Source organism: Varanus komodoensis, unplaced genomic scaffold, assembly GCF_004798865.1.
Source record: "Varanus komodoensis strain SLA01 unplaced genomic scaffold, ASM479886v1 scaffold6_2, whole genome shotgun sequence".
In the NCBI taxonomy this organism is placed as follows: Eukaryota; Metazoa; Chordata; class Lepidosauria; order Squamata; family Varanidae; genus Varanus; species Varanus komodoensis.
Genome location: NW_025336346.1, coordinates 3100809 through 3124282, shown reverse-complemented (window position 1 = coordinate 3124282; position 23474 = coordinate 3100809). Strand labels below are relative to the sequence as shown.

Genomic DNA, 23474 nt, shown 5'->3' with positions numbered 1-23474 from the left:
TACAACTCTTCTAACAGCCACCATATACTTCACTGAGTGGACTGGGAGTGGATTCAGAGACTTCTGGGGAGGTGCCAATGTTGCCGTCTGGTCCAAAATTGATGGATGAATTTCAGTTACTTCGGCCTGATGATGTGGACAAGGTGCTTGGACGAGTACGTCCCACCACCTGCCTATTGGACCCTTGCCCATCTTGGCTAATTAACAACGCCAAGCACAGGATAGGGATCTGGATCTTGGAAGTGGTTAACGCCTCTCTGAGGGAGGGCCGGGTACCTGCCCCTTTAAAGGAGGCGGTAGTCCGACCGGTCCTGAAGAAGGCATCACTGGATCCAGAGATGGCCACTAATTATAGACCGGTGGCCAATATCCTGTTTCTGGGCAAGGTGTTGGAGTGGGTGGCAGTGGGACAACTCCAAGCACTCTTGGAGGAAACTGATTATCTGGACCCATTTCAGTCCGGCTTCAGACCTGGGTATGGTACTGAATCTGCCTTGGTCGCCCTGTACAATGACCTGTGCAGGGAGAAAGACAGGGGGAGTGCGTCCCTGTTGGTTCTCCTGGACCTCTCAGCGGCTTTCGATACCATCGACCATGGTATCCTTCTGGATAGGCTAGCAGGATTGGGGGTCGGAGGCACTGCTTTGCAGTGGTTCCACTCCTATCTCAATGGCCGATTCCAGAAGATGATGCTGGGGGATTATGGCTCTGCGCCATGGCAGTTATGCCATGGAGTACCACAGGGATCCATTTTGTCCCCTCTGCTGTTTAACGTCTACATGAAACCGCTGGGAGAGGTCATCAGGAGGTGTGGGCTGCGGAATCATCAGTACGCTGATGATACCCAGCTCTACCTCTCGTTCTCTACCAATCCAGGTGAGGCAGTGGCTGTGCTGAACCGGTGCCTGGCTGAGGTAATGGGCTGGATGAGGACCAATAAACTGAAGCTCAATCCAGACAAGATGGAGGTCCTGTTGATTGGCGGATCGGGCTTCAGGGAAGGGGACCTGAACCTAGTCCTGAACGGGGTTGCACTCCCTCTTAGGGACAAGGTCCACAGCTTGGGAGTGCTCCTCGACCCACTGGAAGCTCAGATGACAGCAGTGGCAAGGAGTGCTTTTCTCCATCAGCTTCACTGGCTTCCCATTGAAGTCCGGGCCCAATTCAAGGTGTTGGTTATGACCTATAAAGCCCTAAACGGCTTGGGACCTGGTTACCTGAAAGAGCGCTTACATCCATATATGCCCGACTGCCCCTTGAGATCTGCGGGAGAGGCCCTTCTCCGGGAACCCTCCATGAAGGAAGTTAGGAGGGTAAGTGCTCGGAGGAGGGCTTTCTCTGCGGTGGCACCCAATCTATGGAATGCGCTCCCCAGAGAGGTCCGCCTGCCGCTGTCATTATTTGTTTTTCGGCGCCAGGCGAAGACCTTTTTATTCAAACACTATTTTAATTGTTAATATTATTTATTTATTTTATTTTTCAGGCCAGGTCGACTCATATTATATTGTTTTATTCTGTTCTTATTTATTTATTATTGTGAGCTGTCCCGAGGCTTCTAAATAAATAAATATCCTGTAGTACAGCCGCAGAGGGCCACACCAGACACTATGTGACGTGCCGAGCTCTTTCCATTTCTTTGCATTTGGGGTGTGGTTAAACAGAGGCTCTTACTCAGGGCTGGGACTGTGGCACATGGTGAAGCAGATTTGACTTTTTCTACCTGAGCAGCAAAGGCGTTCATCAAAGGCGTCAGCCCATCCAAAGTTAACATTTTCCAATGGTGATGGGTCTACTATTGGCACAGGTCTTCTTTGCCTCTGCTTCTTTTGTTGGAGAAGTTTCTTGGGCCCCCAGAGTTTGTGCAACAGAGTTCCCATTTCAGTATTGCAAGGCAAGACAGACTCCTGGGAGTTATAGGATGCTATTGAGATCACAGTTGGCTCAGTACAAAAGTGGAAAGTATAACATGAATCCAAGTGGCACAGCAATTTATTTACAAGATGATGTTAACATTCCACTTTGGACATGTTCAAGTTCTTCATTAATGGTTCAGGTTCACCGCGTCATAATTTTACTTCTTTTGGGAAGCCCGTGTAGTCCAGGTTCGTATTTGAGCATTTACAAGATTAGACTTCAAGAGCACCAGTGTGGTTAGATGTTGGACTGGGCAACCTGGGTCCTGAACCCCACTCAGCCACGAAGCTCACCGGGTGACTTTGGGCCAGTCATTCTCAGGCTAACTTACCTTGCAGAGTTGTTGTGGGGATCAATAGGAGCTATGTAAGCTAACTTGGGTTCCTTACAAGAAGAAAATGCTGGGATATGAATGCAATGTCATTTTGGTCATCTTCTAGAACATGTAGAAATTAAAGGACAGTCACCTGGGCAATACTTAGGAGTTCAAGAAGTGAAACCTCTGCAAGAGTGAAGTGTCGCTCTACCAGCTCTTCACCTGGTAGAGGATCTTCCTCCTCTTTCATGAGCATTAGGCTTCTGGCCATGCAGCTAGGCTGTGCCTTGGCCACCCTTATCTTCAGACCAGGGAAGGGCAACCTGCAGCCTTGGGCTGCATGCAGGCCTTCAGCCTCCTTTCACACAGCCAGCCCGGACCCCTGGCACACATGTCCTGACGCTCGCTCGGCAGCCCACTGGGCAGAAAGGGGAAGCAAAGAGGGTGGCCGAACTGGGAAACGAGGGGCCTGCACACCCTTGCCTCTGGCCCTACCCACTGCCGGCTGATAGCTTCAGCACTGCCCACCACAGCCGCCAACCGACTGCCCCAGACAAAAAGAACCGGTTGCCCAGCACTGCTTTGGAGCAGAGACAGTCGGGATATACAGAGCTTTCACTGCCAGTGGATTATGCCTGCGCCGTTGTGATTTCTCATTTGAACATAACTACCTTTGTTGTTTGGTGTTTCCAGAATCAGCTCATCCTGGGTGTTGTGGGGATTGATGTGGTGCTGAATGATATCAAGAAGCTGACGCCGCGATACAATGTGCGTAAATCACCTTCCCTAGCATGGAATCTGTGCACACATCAGCCTCCTCATGGGCTCAGCCGTGTTAAAAAGCGTGCAGGCAGGGACGATGGGCTTCTCTGAGAATAAGCACCAGGCTTAGCTTTGGACAGAATTATCCTCGTCGCTTTCTTCACTCCCACACCAAATCAGCCCCACCTGCCCACTGTCGAGGGGCCCTCTTCTGTACAAACAGCACTAGAAGTCCTCCCTCTTAAGTTAGAATGCCTTGTGAATGTTTGTCCCATGCTGGGGGTCAGGATTCTGTGGAAGAGGAGGGGGCGGAAGTGGTGGTAGTGAGATCGGTAGCCTCCTTTCTAATCATGGCATGAAAACGTTAATACAGTTCAGCTCTTTCCTCTCTTTGCTATTTGAGCTGTTATTTATTTCTCTTTAGAAACCCCTCTCTTTTTGTCTTCCCATCCAGTTAGGGGCTAACGGCTACGTATTCGCTATCGATCTGAATGGATATGTGTTGTTACACCCAAATTTGCGACCCCAGGTAAGGGCAGTTTTCTTCTCCTCTGGATCTTACTGTTCACCCACCATCATTAACAAAAGATTTTGATCACTCCCATCTCATTTGTCCCAAAGTGTTAGCTGCCAGCGCAACACATGTGTATATGTGGCATTATCCGCTGTCTGTTCCCGCTTTTCGTCCTGACAAGCACCTGGGAAAATATCCATAGGCCGTTGCCATTCTTCCTTCAAATGTAAATGTGATAAACAGTGACCTGTTCCGTTCTTGCTCTTGTGTCAATTGTGGATGCATCTGCCTAACGGCAGCTATTTAGTGCTGTCTTGCTGGGAATTAATGAGTTGGGTGGAAATGTTAGTGGTGGCAATTTGCCATCAGATTGAAAGCGTATACAAGCAGCTGTCACAAACAAGCGCACTCTCCGCATTGATCCACCACTGAGCCCTTACCACCACATGCCGCCCTCTAACTGCAAAGTAAACCTGCTACCTGAAATCAGCAGTGCACCCTCCCCATAAGATGTGGAAGACGGCTATTATTACTGACTAACAGACAAAGCTTTGTCTAATTGTTTAAAATCTGTATGTGAAATTCAGCCCGCTGCACTTACTCTGGCCCCTCCCCTTCCCACAAATGTCGTGCACCCATCCTGCCTTTCCCTGCGCCTCTTGGGAAGACTTACACATTTGTCTCTCTGGTCTTCTGCCCTCTTGATTTCCATCCAGTCTCCCTGCAACACAGAATTTTGAATATTAATCTTCAACCAAATTGATATTCCACTATCTTCACTGTAGTTGCACAGACTTTCAGAGCTTTCTTTTAAATTGCTAAGTGGAAGAATATGCTGTGATGTCTGTCAGAGAACATTCCTGAACATTATATCTCCTGAGAACAGATGATCGGTCATGGAATATTTTAAATTAGGCTTCCAGCCCAAGATTGGGTTGGTTATTCTGAATCAACATATGAAATATAACCCCCCTTTCTGTGTTGTCCAAAAATGTCTTTGTTGTCAAAATCCCTCTTTCCAAAAAGTGGAAGATTTAGGCTACAATCTTATACCCGTTTACCTGTGAGGAAGTCCCAATGAATTCAGTTGGCTTACTTCTGCGTAAGCATGCACTGGATTGCACCATAGGGCTCTGTCAACAGATGGAACATCTCCAGTGGCCAATTCTCCAAGGCAGAATATCAGAGCATCACCAGAGTTGCCCATAACTGCATCCTTCACACATACCCATTTACCTCAGTGCAAGCAAAGCCCGCTGACCCTAGAGGGGCTGGGTGTCCTACGCGTCAGCCAGCCAGCCAGCGAGTCGGCCTGGAGGCACAATCCCCTTCAGCAGCAAATCGCCCATATTCTGGGAATGCCATAGTTAACTATCAGCCAGTGGCCCTTTGATGGTGTCCTGCAGCCCCACAATCCCAAGCAGAGCATGCCCTGTGCATGGAAGAGCCTAATCAGCTGGTCCCAGCTGTGCTCTCTGTTGCTTATCCTCCGTGTTTGTGTTTATGCAACACGATTTTTCTAACATGGCTGATAAACGATGACTGGGGAGACTGGGCAGGATTGATCCCAGACACTCAGGGAGCCGATGAATCCAGTTTCATCTGCTTATTCACCACCCCAGTGCTGGGACCCATTTGCTGTGCTTGGCTTGGAGCAGGAAATGGTGTTCCTATTAGCCACACAGCATTAATTGGCATGTCTTGCGAATGTGATATATAGACTCCCCCTCCACTCCTGGCAGGGATTGGCAGGAATTAACTGGACCCCTTTATGAAATATTACATCCTTGGGATATTAAACAAAAGAAAAGGCTTGAATGAGGAGCCCTGGGCTAATTTATCTCCGGGGAAGCTGTGTATCCATCTGGATGGGGCAGGGGGATCTAGGCTTCCCGTTTGGATACTAGTCAAATAAATCTGTCACTAAAAGGCCAGCCAGGTATTAGGGCTCTGAGAAATGGCACAGATCAAAGTGAGAAATGTTTTACTGGCAGAAACTTCCAGCTGAGTTCATTGGCATTATTAATAGGCAGGCGACATGTCAGAGATGAACGGAAACCACAGCAATTTATTTAACCACGTCGGTCCTGTGCCGATCAATAACCATTTCAGTGGCTCGGTGCAGTAGGACCACAGCCACCCTCCGGGCTCCTTGTATTTGCAGCGTGTTCAGCCTGAGCCCCATCAACTTTTGCAGAAATGCCTCCCTTCAAGAAAAGGCGTGCATCCCTTTTGACACAGACAACTCCAGATAACAGGGTCTCCTGGCACACAGATGGATGGTGGCTTCCTGGGCACCTGTGGATTTTATCTAGCTGTGAATGGTTCAGCCTTGCCTCCTCTGGGGCTTTTTGAAGGAGCTGCTCAGAGCAGCCAGCTTTCAGGATCTCTGCGAGGGGGAAAGTGTAAAGGGGGAAAAAGCCGCGGCAGATCGGAAACTGCAGGAATTCCTCACGCCTCCTACAGTGTTCCCGGGGATGCCTGTGGGAGAACCAGTGGAGAAAGAGAGGCCAGCAACCGATGGTGTCATGGTCACTGCGGGCTGTTCACATGACTTATTGTCAGGGTCAGTTTACATGTGAACATGCCCCATATGCGATGAGTGGCAAGACCTCATGCCATCCATGCTGTGAGAAGGGCTAAAACTGGGATGATTTCAACATGCTTACAGTTCACCAGACAATGGTTTGAGCCTCTCACCAAACTCATCATCTCTTTTCCCTTCCAGATCATTAATTTCCAGGAACCGGTGACACTGGACTTCCTTGATGCTGAACTGGAGGATGAGAACAAGGAGGAAGTAAGTGGCGTACTAGAGATGGCAGCCCCATTCATGCGTCGCCGTTAATTCAAAGCATGTGGGCAAAGCCCTACTCGACACGTAAACAGGCTCATGGTGTCCTCGTAGCCCTGTGCCGAGGCCAGCGAATGGAGGTGCCACCACTATTATTTCCTTTGCAGATGTGCCCCATTATGGTGCCAGGCGCTAGTCCACCCTCCTTAGTAAACTGGGTGCTGACATGATGACAGGAGCCATTCAGCAAGCGTTGTCGCAGGCAGTGACATAGACGTATCCCAGTCATTTCTTACAGTTTTGTGCAGAAAACTGCATATGCCCTGTGTGTTTTGCAATATGCCAACATCACCCACCACTCGACAGGGCTTCTTGCCCCATGTAAATGCCATGCTACGTGCAGTTTGGGGCATCTGCACACAAAGTCTGTCCTGCATGAAACAGCATTTAGAGGAGTGCCCACTTATCCCAGCATTTCTGACAGATCTCGCAGAGGGATGGGCTCCTTGGGTAATAACATATGCAGAACCTGAGATTATGGCAGAATTCAAAGACACAGCAGAGGGAGAGGAGGAAGGGACTAAGTACAAAGCATCCGAGGTCAAGGTTCTTCTGTTAATAAAGCCAAGACTCTTGACTTCTTCAGCATCTAGATGGAGAACATGGGAACAATTTCCATTTTTATTGCCTGTCTCATAGTTTTATACAGCTTTTCTTGACAAGTGAACTGAACTTCCCACGTGCTACCGCTGGTCCTCAGCACTGCGTGATACCCAATCCCCCTGCATGTTTTCTCGCTCTCTCCAGATCCGGAGAAGCATGATTGATGGAATGAAAGATCATCGATACATCAAGACTCTGGTCAAGTCCCAAGATGAGGTAAAAACCTTTCGAGGACTTTGGGAAAGCTCAGAGAATATGAGAGAGAAGGTCTGTGCTGTCAGATTTTTGAAAGACTGTAATTATAGTTCATGGGAAAGAAGTGCAGGAAGGTCGGAAGGGAACATACAACATGTGATGCTACTTTATACCAAGTTAAACTACTGACCCATTTTGACAAGGGGAGGCAACCTTGTGCCCACCAACTATTTTGGACTACAACTCCCATAATCCAGAGCCAGCCAGCATGGCCAGGGGACAGGGACTAGGAGAGCTGTCGTCCAAAACATTTGGCGGGCACCTGACATCCTACCTCTGATCTAGCCCAGTATGTTCCCTCTGTCTGATAATGGCTTTCAAAGACCTTAAGACCTCTCCTCACCCTGCTCCCTGATTTCCTTTATCTGAAGATGCTCTAGACTGAACGTACATCCCTGTGCAAGCATTTTCTATCACAGAGCTATTTGGTACCTCCCATTAATACATCTGGTGTGGAAAAATTGGTGGTGCCTTGGAAAAAGTCCTATTACCATCAAGCTTTAAGGAAATCTTGCATCCTAGGCTGCTATTTTAGTATCTATTTGTGGTGTTTTTGAGAGTGGATGGGACGTACTCATTCTTGCAGTTTTGATTTGGCAATGAGTAGAAGTGCCCCTTTTTTGGTGGTTTTAGGCAGAGATACTGGTGGGAATTACACAACCCTCTTAAGGCAAAGGAGGTCATAATATTTATCTCCTTTTCCAGACTTTCCTCCAGCCAAAGGCACTTGAGTTCCTCAGTTGCTTTGCTGATCTTCCTTCCTTCCATCCTTCTAGTATTAATTTTTTAACATTAGCTCAATTCAAATTAAGCAGCAGCCGTACAGGGCTTTACCAAAATGCAAGTGGACAAGCTGAGAGGTGATTTATTTCAAGTTGTCCATCTTATTTTTGGTACAATGTCAACATAAGCCAAAAGCTGATGAGGTGGAGCAGGATGGGATTTCTGTGATTCATAAAAAATTCCCTCTCCTTTTTCCTCTCCAGTGTTCATGTCCAGTTGGGTCTGCTTTGGAGAACTTGCCACTGGTGTTGGTTAGGGATGAAAGAATCGGTCCATCTCACTTTTCTCTCACTTCTGTTTTTTTCAGTAACAAATTCTTTCTATGCCATTTCTGTATAGATTTGTAAGTGTTTGTGAGTGTGAGTATTTTTTCAGTTAGGACGAAAAACACTGTTTTAATGTATCATGTTCTAAGCTACATATCTTTGTGTGTGATTCTTCCTAATGTGCACATTTTGGTTAGCGATTGACACTACCTGCATCATATTTGAATGCTATTTTCTTTACTGTGTACATTTATGTACTCATTTTTTCTAGTATGTGTACATTCATGCGTTTTTAAACAAAGATCTGCATCGCAAAATGCCCAGAGGTGCATCATCCATGAGAAAAACTATGTCCCAATTCACATCCCAGTTCATGAAGTGCAGGGTGTGGCAGAAATACCTCCCACATTTTAAAGGTTAAAAAAAGGAGAAAGAAACAACATTTATTAAAAATTAATTTCACTATTGTTTAAACAAAGTGTTACAGTTTTTATTCATTTGGTTTTAAAAATTACATCCTGCAAATGGTGGCCTCTATTCACTATACACTGTTATAGACGATTTCTGAAGCCTGAGAGATGAAAGTGAGCTTCATCACTTGTGAGAAGAACAGCATTTGCAGGAACATTTTGAAGGATATCGTCACAGCACGACAAGCGGACTTCCCAGTCGTGTTCGTGCAGTTTCTGAGCGATCATTAATTTGTATGGATGGAATGTCAGATCCGTGTGTAGAATTCTTCTGACTGTTCGATCAGACAATCCCAAGGCAGAAGCATGTTTACGAGTTGAACGTGTAGGAGACGGAGTAACAGAAAGTCTCACAGCTGGAATGCTTTCTGGAGCACGAGCGCTTCGAGGTCTTCCAGGTGACTTTTTTTTAAAGTGCTGAACCTGTGGCTCTGACATTTGCAACCCATAGCAGTATTGTTTTTCTATCCGGAACAGCATTCCGACCTAACATGTAATGAGTTCGAAAAGTTCTCTGTGTTGCAATTACAGATTCACCATTCTTCAGCGACGTTTCTGCAGCAAAAGCACGCTGTGCACCAGTCCAAACCATGTTGCTAGATGTGGGTATATGAAAAAAACGGGAAGTCATTAGCTAAATGAAGACATCATTGGCACTTGCATAAATGTGGGAGGTATTTCTGCCACACCCTGTATAAATTTGGTCAGCTTCTGCCAAATGCAAACCGAACAAAATTCTCTAGTCTTAGATAATCAGGACTTGCAAGAATTGTGTCCTCAGGGTCTTTGCTACTGTGTCTGTCATCCCACTGCCTAGCAGACTCCCTGCCTGACATGACAGAGACCCCATGGCCTTGGACCTTGTATTGAGGACCCTGAGGCTTGCGGTTCTAGAAGACCTCAAGCTGACCTCACCTTGCCAAAGGCAGCTCTAGCCCTGTGGCTGTCACAGCATCCATGGAGCTGCCCCAACACATCACTGGCCTGATACATTAGGCAGATCGCGCTGGACCTGCTGTCCTTAGCTGGGAAGGATGGTGATCTGGATTAGAGGAGTTTGTTTACCTCTGTGTCATGGTCAGACCACTTCATAGTAAAATGTTGGTTTTCCTCTGTGGTGATGTTTCCAAACTGATTCCAGAGATCCCTTGGGAAGTGTCTGAGTGGCTTCATCACTGGCACTTCTGTTAAAAACCTGGGTCACCTGGTAGGTCATGAAGATGGCTCAGGGGGTTGCCATGTTTGCTCCTAACCACCTTCTTCTGTTGACTAGGATCCAATTTGCTCCTTGGCGTTCTGAGTAGCCAAGGACAGTGAGGCAGTTGGAAAGATGGCTGGAACACAGAGGTTGGCGGACTCAACAGTGAGTCCAACAGCACACAAGTAAAAGCTTCCCATCACACCTTTTCTGTAGGCTGCAATGGGCATTAAGAAGCGATACTTCACCAGCATCACGTCCTCCGAGTGCTTTCCTGTGAGGTTCAGGGGGTTTTCCAGCTTGCCTTCCAGGGGAGAATAAAACCTTCAGAGGCCCTCTGTGACTTATTGCTGAATATAACATTGCTTGCATTCGCCACAGCCTCAGCTCCTTTCGTTCTTCAGTACAGTCTTTGGATGCATCCAGTGGCTGTCTGGCCTGATTCTGTTGGATGACTTTGTTGAAGTCTGAGGATGTGGACAAGGTGCTTGGAGCACAGCCAGCCACCTGTACTCTTGCCCTTCCTAGCTCATCACATCTCATGGGAAGGGAATGATGGGCTAGGTCCAGCATGTGATTCCCAACCTGTAGAGAGGCAGTGGTAAAACCACTCCTTAAGAAACATTGCTGGGATCCCAGGTATTAAAACAACTGTTGGCCACTCACAAAATGCCCATTCTTGGTCAAGGTGCTTGAGCAGGAACTTGCTGGGCATGTTTAATCACTCCTGCATGAAACTGATGATCTAGTTCTGTCTTGTCTCAGGCCTAGTTTTGGCACAGAAATGGCACTGATTTCACTGATGGGTGGCCTGTGCAGGGGCAGAAATGACAGATTGTGACTGCTCTTGTCCAGCTGCACCTGTCAGGACTTTCAGTGGCATCTGTCACAGGAAGTGCTGGACACTATTGCTTGGAACATGAAGCACAGGGCAACTGTGTATTCAGGAGCCAGGGCTTCAGTGAAGTGGACCCAGACCCCCGAGCCTTACGGTGGCACTGCACACCTGTGCAAAATAGAGGTGGTTATCACACAGTCCCACAGAGCTCCATCTTCTCTCTCAAGCTTTTCCCTGTTGACATGGAGCCACAATGTGAGGCCATTTGGCGGTTGTGGTGCAGGGTCCTCGATTTGTTGATGGGACCCAGCTCTATTTCTCCTTTTTACGGGATTCAGGCAGAGCTGTGGAAGTGCGTGGCATACAGAAGTGCATGGTCTTACACCAGTTTGGGCTGGTACTCCAATTATTACCCTTCCTAAATACAAATCACCAGAGCACTGTTATTCTTGTTCTGATCACCTTGAGGCTAGATTGCAGCAATGTATTGTATGTGGAGATGACTTTGAATATTTCTTGAAAATTTCCATTGGTGTAGAATATTACAGCAAGATGATGAGCTGGGATTGACCGACTGAGCCTATCTCACTTTTTCTTTAATTTTAAATGTGGAATTATATTTATAGATTTAAGATTTTTCTATGATGCCTTGATAATTTTACAGAAGCATTGCTCACAGTATTTTAAGTATAATTAATGCAGGTACATAATGAATAAGCTCTGACTGTTTCTTTCTTTCACTTTGAACCTACAGAGGTACATAGACAAAGTCTACAGGACATATACCTGGGCACCTATCAAAAGCACAAACTACAGGTAAAGAACTAGCAAGGAAGAACTTCTCTTGTCCTATTCAGATGAGTCTTCACTGTGGATGGTAATAAAATGTGTCAGAATCGGAAGGGGCATCTTTAGAAGGGAATGTGAGTCTCTCAGGCTGGGCAGGGGTAGGCAACACTTGGACCTGCAGATGTTTTGGCCTATGACTCCCATGGGCTCTAATCAGCATAGCCAGTGGCGAGGGTTGATGGAAGTTGTAAGCCAAAATGCCAAAAGAGCCACAACTTGCCCATCCCTCTCCTTGGGGCCAGCAATTGGGAGAGTTTGTAGTTGGCTCAGGCAACGAATTCCATGGGACAGGAGCAGGATCCACCAAACTCTTCAGCTGTACATTCTTCATGTGTTGCAATGTGGGTTGCAAGAGCATCTTTCAAGCCCTATTGCAACGATGGCATCCCTGCCTGGGCAAGAGGGCCCTGCTAAGGACTCCCAGTGAGCAACTTGTCCTGTCAGATCAAGTCTTGAATGGGAACCTTTCATTCCTCAAGGGCCAGTTCACGCTTCCCAGGCTCTTTGAGGAGCAGAAAGCTTTACAGGAGCAGGCATCTCTCTAGGAGCCTCGCTCCCCTCCTCTTGGACAATTCCCTCCTGGTGTCTTGCCTGGGCTGAGAAGCCAACAGGAGTGTGCACACTTCGTATGCAGTGGTTTGCTTTCTTCTGGGTGCAAGGTCCTAGGCGACAGATGCCAGAGCTCCCAATTCAAGGCCCTCTGGTTCAAAAGCCTCCAACACAAAGACGTCGAGGTCTGCTCAGGGGCTGGGCCTGGATCAGTTTGCAGCTCCTCTGTCCCCAGTGCCACTAGCACGAGAGATCCAGCAAGCCACTCCTCACCAGACTCGGAGCCCAGGCTGCTGCTCGGGGGGAAGGTCTAAGCAGAAAGAGGCGGTGAGGAGATACTGCCTGGATTGCCCCTTCACGCTCCAATCCATTGTTGCCAGTGCATCATGTGCAGGAACCCTGACATCTCTCACTTCCACCATGTACAGCAACGGGTAGGAAGGTAACGGGCAGGGGAAGCCCACCTGGTTGCTTCTGTGTGTCCCAGCCTTTGGGCCAGGAGCAGAACCTCTTCCAGCCCAAGGGCTGGATTCCATTTTGGAGGCGCTCTCGGGGCTGCCTTCCTGTGGTGCGCCTGGCTGAAGACAATCGGACAGAGGGGGACAACCAGCGTGTTTCAGCCGAAAGTGCTTGTTGCCAGGCTGGCCACTAGGCTCCAGGGGAGGCATTTCAACCTTTCAGAATGGGGAAGGCACTGCACAAAGGCCAGGAAGCCCCCCAGTGATGGCTGGTTGAGGAAATAGGGCAGGACTGGATTGGTACCCCAAAACTGAGGTTCTGCAGCCCTGCTCTAGGATATGTGCAGCCGTAACCTTTTTCCACTTAATCTGTCAGGAGAAACAGAAGGACTATATTTGGCTTTCTTAATGAAAGGCTTGCTTTTTAATGAGATTTTGCCATTTAATCTTGGTTTTCAGAATCCTACTGTTGAGGCATTGGAATGCTAGCCAAAGAACCTTTATCGGAAGATTTATAATGGGATATTAGTATGCCCTTTCTGATTGTTTTGAAAAGTACTGCCCCCAAACATACACGCACGCACACAAGTCCCTCTTTTAAAAACAAGCTCTAGCCCAGGATGGAAAATAACATGCTCTTAGCAAGACAAATACAAAAACCAGCGGCACACCAGGACGCATGGCAGAGGCACTCTTGCAGCTACAGTGAGAGGAGGGGCTGTGGAGAAGAAGGGGCTGTGGAGCAGGGGACCTGCAGGAGCTGGCCCACAGAAGGTGCTTCAACATCTCTGGCAGGAGTGTGCACTCCATATCATTCTGTGCACACATCAACTTAAGATGTGTAGAAATGTAATGTGGGATGGAAACGTGCGCCTGTTTCCAGTGCACAATGCCCTTCCCAGGGACCAAGCATGCACTTTAAGGCAAATGCCTATTTCTGTATCTTCTGCTTGTAGCATAAATGAGGGAGCTGGCCTGCATCGCATCAGGAAGCGCCATGTTCCTACTGTCTGAGCTGTCAAACCTGAACTTATTGAGTGAGACTGCCATCTAGTGCATAGTGGCCTGTTGCAAATATACTTATTCCCCAGGGATTTCCTGGTGCAGCTGATGTGATGCTTAACCTAGGCAGGAAAAAACTGCCTGGTCTAGAAAAAACTACCTGATCCTTTGGGATTTATTACCCTGGAGAATCCAATCAAGAAATCTCTCGAGGTTATCATGAGTCTGCAGATGCACCCTCTTTTTTTGAAAGATCTGCTGCACACCGCACTTGTGAGCCAACATGTTTGGGTCCAGTCGTGAGGAGGCCTTGACAACGTGGCTCTTTGGAGGCTCAGGCAGAGGCGCGTGTGCCTGCGCTTGCCTCCTTGGAGCTGTGTCTGTAGGACCATGCGCCTGTGCGCATACTGCCCGTGCCATAGTCCATCCTTACCTCCTCCCCATGTCCAAGGGGTGACTCTCCATGCTGCAAGAGTGTCTGCCAGTGAAAGAAGCACACCGGGGCTGCCTGGCAGAAGAACATGCCCTTTGCTAAGCCAGAACCATCTGCTTCCCACCTCAGGTCTGGCGGTTAGTGGCTAACCCAGAGGAAGAGTGGAGGCAACAGCAGCAGCATAGCACCCAGCGCTTGGTTTCAATGGGTAGCATCCAGTGTTTCTCCTTTATGGAACAGACCCATTGAAATGAAGGAAACCTAAGTTAGTGGCAACTAGCATAAGTCCCATTCATTTCAATGGGCCTACTCTACATAGGAGTTGAATTGGATGCAGCCCAATGTGCTTCCAGCAACTGCTCTGTGTTAGGTACTTAGTTTATCCAGCAGGCAAGCACCTTTTGAGATGCTGGTACATCAAGCACACCTATGCTGCCTTCATTACCTAGGGAAAGGCCATCCTGGGATTTGGTTATCTGCTCACCATAGTACTGCCGGGTGGTCCTTGTGTTTCATTTCTGTTTCACTCGCCCAGCAATTGCTGGTGTCTAGACAAGCTGTTGCAAATGTGGTCACAGTCATTTTGAAAACACTGTTTTTCCTCCTTCCCCTTTACCAGCCTAGGTTTAGTTTTGCCACACTACAGCTCCTATTACATCCGAGCTAACCTAAGTGACCAGATTCTTCAGGTGAAGTGTAAGTAGACACTTTCCTTTTCCTGTCAACCTCTCACATGCCCTTTGACCCCGAACCTACCAGCTAGCCTAAGGATGACTAACAGGAGAAAATGGAATGCCAGTCTTGTGATATAAAAACCGTTTTTAAAAAAAAGTTTATGAAATGAAAAATGACAACTGCCCCACACATAGAAGGAGGTTTCATTTGATTCCTGGAAAAATAATGCAGGCTTTCCAGGGATGTGGAGATGCCCCGTGATACTTGGCATAAAGCCTTAAAAACATCCAGGGGAGATGAGGTTGAGTTGCTCCTTTATATGCTTTTTATGTACTAGATGATAAACTCTGTAGCAGCCAGTTAATTTGAAAGCTGGGAAAGTTCGCATGTTTCTTTCTGTTCCGTTTTAAATTTGCTTTAAACCATCCTTATTTTTATTTCAATTTTGGGTTGGTTGGTTTGTTTTTCCTAACTGATTTGTGGTTAGTCTGTCTACTAGTGTGTTAGTCTCCCCTTGTGTGTGACCCTGGGCTCTTCTCCCTCATCACAGGGTGTGAGGGGCTTCCCGTGAGCCCCGACATCCTGCTCTGAGTGATTCTGGCTGCCTCACTTTCTCTTCCTGTGTTTCTCCCTCTGTCTCTGTGACCTCTCTCCTTCTCATCCTTCTCTTTCTTTTCCCCTTGCCTTATGTAAATCCCCTACTCCACACCCACACCACTTTTCTTGTAGCTCCTCACAACTTCATGCTAAGAGGAGTTCCTCCTCAGTAGAGAATATTTCTTTAGTAGACTATATATTAACTGATGCTGTTTTAACATAACCTTGCCCCAACATCTTCTAAGTCTTTTGGTAGTCCCAACTTTTATTTCAATAGGCTTTGACCCATGTACTTAAAGACAATAAGAGCACCATCTTGTGCATGTTTAGATGGGAACAAGACCTACAATTCCCAGCATTCCCCAGCCAGCCACACTGGCTGGAGAATGCTGGGAGTTTTAAACATCCATCAGATTGTGCTTTTCAGCTGCAGTCCATTACCTGAAAGTAAATTCCATCCAACTCAGTAGGACTTACACCTGTTTAAAAATATTGAAATTCCCTGTAACAAATTATTTGAAAATCTACATCCAGAAAGGCATATTGACAACTAAGCAGGAGTATGTTAATCATGTCCCACCTGCTATGTTGGCTATCATTTATCTCTGAAACAAAGATAATCCTGAATTCTGGAGTTATATTCAAGATGACATAAGCATAAAGGTGAAACCAAACTCACTCAAACAGTTTGATGGTGCACATGGTACAACCTCACTAATTGCTGTTTTGAAGATAATGTGATGTTGTGCATTCCATCCACACAAGAAGTTGCCAAGTAAGGCAGAAGGCTTCTAGCGCAGGCCGTCCCTTAGCCTGCCAGATTGACTCGGGAGCCCCTTTGACAAATACCTCCATGCTCATGAGAGAACTGTACCAGCCATCAGAGAGGGTTTCCTGTGTGTTCCATTGGATCTGTTCTCTTCTCTCTCTTGCTGTCCCATCTGATCGGAGGGAGAACAAACACCTGGGACAAAGGACGCCTTTCCTCCCTGAAGCTCTTCCTGAGACCTTGCTCTGGGGACTGCCTCTGATTTTTTGTCATTTCCTTGAGGGAAGATATCTGTGTTACAGAGCCACCGCCTGAGGCCCTTACTTGTGAGAATACATTCTAGAAGTACCTTCCCTCCTTCATTCTCTGAAATCTGCAGTTGACTCATTCAAGATCCGCAATGAAATGGGAAAGAAGGGCTCCGTCAACGCTGTAAGCAGACCTGGATGACCCCTTGTGACTCGCACGGCATTCCGCAGAGTTGGCACCCAGCCCGGGGCTTTGTGGGTGGCCGCAAACACTTGTCAGTTCCCGTTTCCCATTCAGCAGCAGCATGTACCACTCAGCACTGATGAGGTGGGCACGATCCAGCCTGAGTGGGACAACCTGCAGTTGGTCTCTGGCCCCACGTGTTAGAACATAGATAGCTGCCGTATGTGGACTCTGTCCAGCTCTGTCTCGTCGCCACACTGACTGGCAGTCACTCTTCAAGGTTCCCGACCAGAGTCTTTCACTGAAGGTGCCAGAGATTGGACTGGGGGCCTCTTGGATGGAAAGCAGCTGCTCTGCCTCTGTGCCACAGACCTTCTCCTAAATGTTGCATTCGGTTTAATATGCAGATGTGACATTTTCTTCTTGAGCTACACGGCTGCTTTTGCTCTTCAGAAGGTCACTCGCATCATTTTGGCAGGTTTTTCTTTGTAAAAGTCATCATGGCTGACTTGCAAAGTGGTTTCCCCACACAGAATGGCAAGGCCTGACCTGGCTTTATTTGCAGACGATGATGAGGGTTCAAGGATTTTTAAAAATCAAGCCAGGCCTTCTCTCCAAGTGGGGCTGCTTCCAAGGCTCCCACACACCCTAGATCGGCTCACTAATGACGGCTACGCCCCACCCGCTTCACATGCAGGCACAGAACCCTTTTATCTTCCTCCTCTCCTCTGCCCCTTTGTTTCCTTTCCTTCTGTCTCTATGTGTGTCCTTTGTTAAATCTTGAATTTTGCATGGTCTGCTAACTCAGTAAGAACATTTCTATATCAAGACTGTTGCAAACTGTTTGCTACTGAATTTCATTTTTATGTTGATTATATAATATATATCTAGTTATATCTATACATTTTTATTATTTTATTACTGTGGCCTTTTTATTGGTACTTTTCTTCTTTTTGTTTCTTTTCCATGTCGTTTTTTGCAAGAGGTTTCCTTTCGGTATGATTATGATACACAATATTTTTATTCAAACAGCAATTGAATAAAATATTGTTTGTACCCCCTTCCCCTTTCCACCCAACCCCCTTTTTTGTTTTCTGTTTTTTGTTTGTTTTTTCTTGCTTTCTCTCTCTGATGGATTCACACAGTACCAAGCAAATTGAAGGGCAAGTATTTTCAGTCTTAGACCACAACCCTTCCACCACCCCCTTCTCCCCACCCGTCTCCAGTACCCCCACCCTCACTCCAGACCTTCACCACTCCCCCTCGCCACTCACCCGGCCTGCTTGCCCATTACCTTGCCCGTTTGCCACGCCTTCCCTTGCGAACTGCCACCAAACCATTCCTCCCCTGCTCTCCGCCTCCTCCTCCTCCGCCTCTCCTCCTCCTCCTCCTCCTCCACTCCCCCCTGTCCACTCTTTCACCCTTTATCTGAAAGCAACATGTCTTGTTATGTTCATAATAGCTTCACCACTACTGATCTCCCCACTCCTTCCCCGTGCATTGCTCAGAGACTCAGTCCGGTATCGTTACAGACGAGCCAATTTCATATGGAATTGTTATGTTTGAATTGAATCAAGGTTTTTTGTAGCTAGTTTAATATCCTGCTCTTCTTCCTCCCTGCAAAAAGACCTCCCACCCCACTTTGTCTCCCCTTTTCCTCCCCTGTCTCACACTTCCCCAACAAATCTCTCTCACCTATCCTTGTCCCTGTGCTTACCTTCCTCTGAAAGACAACTCAACCTGAATGGGACAGGGCTGTGCAGAGACCTTCAGGCTCAGGAGTGTTTGGACATGGCACGTCCGCAAGCAAACTTTTCAGGCTGACCGAACCCAAGAAAAGCAGAAACCTCAGACAGGTGCACAGTGCGTGCAGGTCAGAGTTGCTCCCAGACAGCAATGCTGTCCATAGCAGCGGCCCTTACTAAGCGCAGCCTCAGCTACAGGTCCTTAGCATCCGCCCGCCCTGTGATTCTTCAGGGAGTGAGGACCCTGCTACTCCCAGATAACTGAATGAAGCTTGCTCTCCAGCGCCTTTGGAATCGAATCACAGTCTTTCCCCATGAACTGGGCAGGAACTGCTCTACATCCTCTAGGGGGAAAAACTAAGAAGGGCAAGCATTTTGAATAGGGCCTGGGCCTTTATAGGTTTCTCTTTCCTCCCTTTTTCTCATGGTCATGTCCTAAGAATTGCAGAATGATTGCACTTCAGGATTTGCTGTCCTTAACCTCAAGCACACACACCTACCACATTTATCAATCTGTGTACATGGAACTTACAAATAGCAGGAGATCTTTCGGAGTCCTGGAAGTTTTCCACAGTAAAATTCCAAAGTCGACTGGAATTATATTCCATAGTTGAGTTCGTAAATCTCTCCTGCAATATCCTGCTGCTGCTCTAAGTCTGCACTGAGGGACACTGTTTCCAGCAGTGTCATTAGGGTTGGAGATGGACAAACAAGCCATTTCTGTGATGGCCCAAATTCTCTGAACACCAATTTCATGCTTGTCTTGCTTTGTTTGCTCTGTTTGTTTGTGCTCTTTCTTCATTTTGTTCAAACAGGAAAATGCGTATTTTGGGAGAGTGTACCAGAAATGCACACTTTCTCCTCGTGTGGAAAAGCACATTTTTTGAGCATGAACACAAGTTCGATCATCTATGAGCATTTTTTGAGAATATGTTCTGCTGCTCGCTTTTATGTTTGCAGGTGCAGATGGAACATGCTCACATGGCTCATGAACATAAATGAAATTCTCACATTTCCCTAATGAGGTTCTGTGTTACTAATGAGTATGGACCTTTAGTATCAGCTGTAGCACTTCCATCCAGCTATATGGCAAGGACAGAAAAGGAACAGAGTTTGGAAAGACCACCCAGGGGCAAAAGCAAAAAGCCAACAGCGGGGAACGAGGCAGTCTTATACAATGTATACTGGCCTGAGTCAGATGAAGATGGTGATTGGCATCTAATCCTGTCCAGTTAAAGCAGCGACGAGGCCAAACATGCTCTCAGGTACTGCCGTCATTCGAGGTCTCCATGGTCAGTCAGCCATACCAATGTAAAACTGACATTTAAAATCACCTGTGATGGCAAAGTCCATTAAATCAGTCGACAGCAAATGCCATGCGACATGAAATGATGGTCAAGGAAGGCTCCTCGTTAGGCCCTGAGCCACACAAAAGCCAGTGAACCTGAAATGGAGAGCTGTCTCCAAAGAACAAACGAGGGGACCATCTCCCTCATCCCTGCCTCCCCAGGGATGCCTAGAGCAATGGATCAGGAATCAGCGAGCTGCTCCAATTGACTCCCATACGAACCACTTCACCTAACTAAGTAGGGCTCCATGGCTTAAGCATGGGAGGGGAGCATTCTATAGGCAGATAGAAAGGTGAATGGATGCCCCGAGCACAAGACAAGGAAGCAACGCCATCCGTGTGGGTAGCCGCTGGCACCACGGAGCTATCAGTGGAGACTGGTCTCAAGCACAAGGGTGCTGTCTGTCGTCCTCAGCCCTGTTCTATCAGCATTGAGCTGCCTGCTCCCGGTGACCCTGTAATGGCAATGCTGATGGAATAATTACTTAGTGTTTCTGTATTCCTTTCCTCTTCCTCCTTTCATTGGCTTGTATTCAGACCCTGCCTTACAGTCCTGTTCAAAAACAACAGTCCAACCTATGGCTGTGCTGCCCTGACGAAGGGCCACATATGTTCTGCAATGCATTGTGGGAGACAATCATGGGGGAAGGAGCGGAGTTTTTGTGGTCTCACCAGGCATCTCTATATTGGTATATTTGAAGGGACAATTTCCAGGTAATTCAAAAATACCACTGTGGTGAAGTTGCTTGAACCATTGTCAAAAGCAGGTGGGTGTCCTTCAGAGGAAAGCCTGCAACAGCTATCCCTCTCTCTTCTTTACTTTTCTTTCTTTCTGTTATTTTAAACACCAGTGGTGAGTCATGTAATATCAGACCCAAAGATTTCAGGCTGCTGAATGAAGAGCTAAAATACTGTGCAATTCAGGGGGAAGAAGATACAGAAAACAAGCAGTGGAATTGGATCATTTCAGTTTCTTAAAGCTGAGTAAGAATCCTATAAATGTCCCGAAGGCAAACTGTGCTTCATCTGCATCTTCTGGATAAAATGTTGCTGAGTTGCTAGGATTTTCTTTCATGCCGTTCTTCAAAGCAGCGCATCAATAAGCCCCATTCAGATCAGGGCTTCTCAGCTGACAGCAGTATGTAAAAGCCTAACACACAAAATGTGTCTCACACACACACACACACACACACACGGAGCACTGTGTAGGTTTCTTACAGTCAGTACAGTAAATATTCCAGTTACTTCATATAACAATAAGGGCAGTTAAAATCAGAATGCCTCACCAGAGGCAATAGTGCCGACGGGACGGCACTGAAAGAGCATTGCCTAAGATAGCGGGAGGCAACGCTCCAGAGGTTTGGACTTTGTCTCCAAGAACACAGGAAGCTCTTTTAGACAAGACAAGCCCTTGGCCTGTCTAGCCTAAGACTACGTGCTGGCTGGCAGCAGTGGCTCCCTCGGGTCTCAGGCGGGACTGTTTCCAGCCCTGCCCAGAGGTGTTGAGGTCTGAACCTGCTGCGCCTTACAGCAGGCGCTTCGCCACAGAGCTGCAGTCTCTGCCCCTGCCAGCCAGGTCAGTGGCCAGGAATCCTGGGGAGGAAGTCCAAAGCATCCAGGGATCTGCTCCTGTTCACCCCAGGCCTGAGTGACCTCCTTTCATAAGTGCTACTCAGTGGGCATATTTGGAAGTTAGTATATTTATTGTGAGTCTTTCTTTTGGCTAAGCTGAGTATTTAGCCTCCGTCTAGACTGAGTTGTAGTACATCCAGTACATACTCTGCACTTATATCACCCAGTGAGGGTGCGCTATCGTTCCTACTGATAATATCCCCACTTTATTCCCCTTTGGAAAGTGTGTGTGGGGCAGGGGGCTTCTTTTGTGGTGGTTACGGCTATTTTTGCTGGTGGATCGCCACCGTTTTTTATTCTTGCTTGGCATGGTTTGCTATGGCTTGGAGTTGTTTGTGCATGTGTGTGCGTGTGCACATTTGTTAGTTAAGCCGTTAATTTAGAGTAAATTCTGGTATGCAATTAATTCTGTGTGTTCTTAATAGCTGTCACTGTCCTGCTGCCAAGTTTAGAGTGTTAATTAATTATTGCTAACTGCTGCTGTGCTGTGGGGATTGTGATTAGAGCTCAGATGTGCCTGGCGGGGTGATGTTTATAGACCTGGCAAACTGTGGTTGGGTTAGAGGAATTGGGGGTGGGGGAGGCAGACTGGTGAGGGAAAGAATAGCTAGAAGAATCAGGCTCTTTTCCCTCAGAACTCAGCCTAACCCTTCACTCCCAGGGATTTAGCCACACTCCTGTTGAGCCATCGTTTGTTCCTCTGTTTAAACGGTGGGTCAGTCCAGCGTAAAACAGCAGCTGCCCATGGCATGATGAGGGAGCGAAGAGGGCAGTGTGGAATGCGCTAAGGAGACACGCCTGGATGAGGCGGTGCAGCCCGTCCGGTTCCGCTTGGTATTCCGTTCTGGAATTTTGTGGGGTGAAAGGCGGAGGGGGTTGCTGTGGCCCCTACAGGAGTCTCTCCCTTGTCGGGGACCCATTGCAAGGTATGGCCCGTCGTGAGCACTTGATCAGAGGTCTCTGGTGTGTACACATCAGCTGTGTTTGTCTGCCTGGCTCGGCTGGCAGAAGCGGCCTGCGGTCTTTGAGTCCTGAGCAGCTGAGCCGTCCTCTGGGGCCCTTTTACGTGGCGCAGCACGGTGTGCCTTGGAAACTATGTTCCTGCCCTCTGGCTCTGAAAGGACAAGCACTTGTTGGTGCAAAAGGTGCAAGCACACACTGATGTGGCTGGATTGGAGGATGAGCCATGAGCATGGATGGTTGGCTATTTACCGTGGAGCACTTTTCACTGCCTTCTTACAGTTTGGTCCACAGTAAACCTCTGCAGGTGTGAAAAGCCGGTTAGGATGGTCCGGCCCTAACTGTGAGTGGATTCATGCCATTTGTATAAAGCTCGGGGGAGTGTTTCACTCCTTCTGTGAACTCTCCTGGATGCTCAATACGAATCCTGGAATGAGGAACTAACTGGAGCTCTTGACACAATAGCTTCTGATGCCAGCAGTCCAAGGGCTCCTCACCTGTTTACAGGGAAGCAGCATGGCCAGAGATCATGTGGAGGAAAACTCACATTGAATCTGACCAAATATAACGTCAGGAAGATCATTCATGTGGCACCGATACAAGCACGAATGCTCACTTCGTGACCATTGTGACCACAGAGTATCAGTCCGCTGAGCTTTTCCAAGTGGTGAAGCCACTGGTCCAGCCCAGTTTCCATTAATCCGGGGCAGTATTCCCTAAACTTCAGCTTCCATCAGCCCCAGCCTACATGGTCAGTGGCCAGGAATGCTGGGAGCTGTCATCTAAAGCATCTGGAGGGCAACACACTGGGAAGGCTGATCTAAAAGGAAGGAAGTGCAAACAGGGCACGTAATCAGGTGAAGCAACACCAGGCAGCCGCATGGGCGTGAGGGCCCGCAGCTGCTGAAGTACAACCAATCCCCAGCCTTCCAAAGAAGCAAAGAAACACTTGCCACGTATACACCAGCAATGCCTTTTCTCCTCTTCTGTTTGATTTTTCTGCTGAACGGGATGATTTTCTTCACATTCCTTCCATGGTGCAGGGCCTCTTACAAATTTAATTAGTCATATTTTCCTCAGAGTTCTTGTTCAGAGTTCTGAAGAGCTTAGTCTACTAGCTTCCCTTTTAAGTTCTACGTAGCCAACTAAAACAATTGTCAGGAGCAAGGCAAGGGCTGAAAGGAGTTGTAGTCCAAAACATCTGGAGGGCACCAGACGTCAGATGCACACTGAGCTCCCCCTGCTCCCAGCA

The 23474-nt window shown here is 47.6% G+C and overlaps 1 protein-coding gene across 2 annotated transcripts in view; it reads left to right on the top strand.

Annotated features, from left to right (window-relative positions):
• CACNA2D2 (calcium voltage-gated channel auxiliary subunit alpha2delta 2) overlaps positions 1-23474 on the top strand; it is a 658873-nt gene that overhangs the window by 600707 nt on the left and 34692 nt on the right. Inside the window, exons 17-23 of one of the 2 annotated variants that reach the window (XM_044451243.1) lie at positions 2924-2998; positions 3447-3521; positions 6235-6306; positions 7108-7179; positions 11528-11589; positions 14684-14760; positions 17683-17700. In XM_044451243.1, the coding sequence (XP_044307178.1) occupies positions 2924-2998; positions 3447-3521; positions 6235-6306; positions 7108-7179; positions 11528-11589; positions 14684-14760; positions 17683-17700 (451 nt within the window). The remainder of the gene's footprint in view (positions 1-2923; positions 2999-3446; positions 3522-6234; positions 6307-7107; positions 7180-11527; positions 11590-14683; positions 14761-17682; positions 17701-23474) is intronic. The other variant, XM_044451244.1, reaches the window with a different exon arrangement.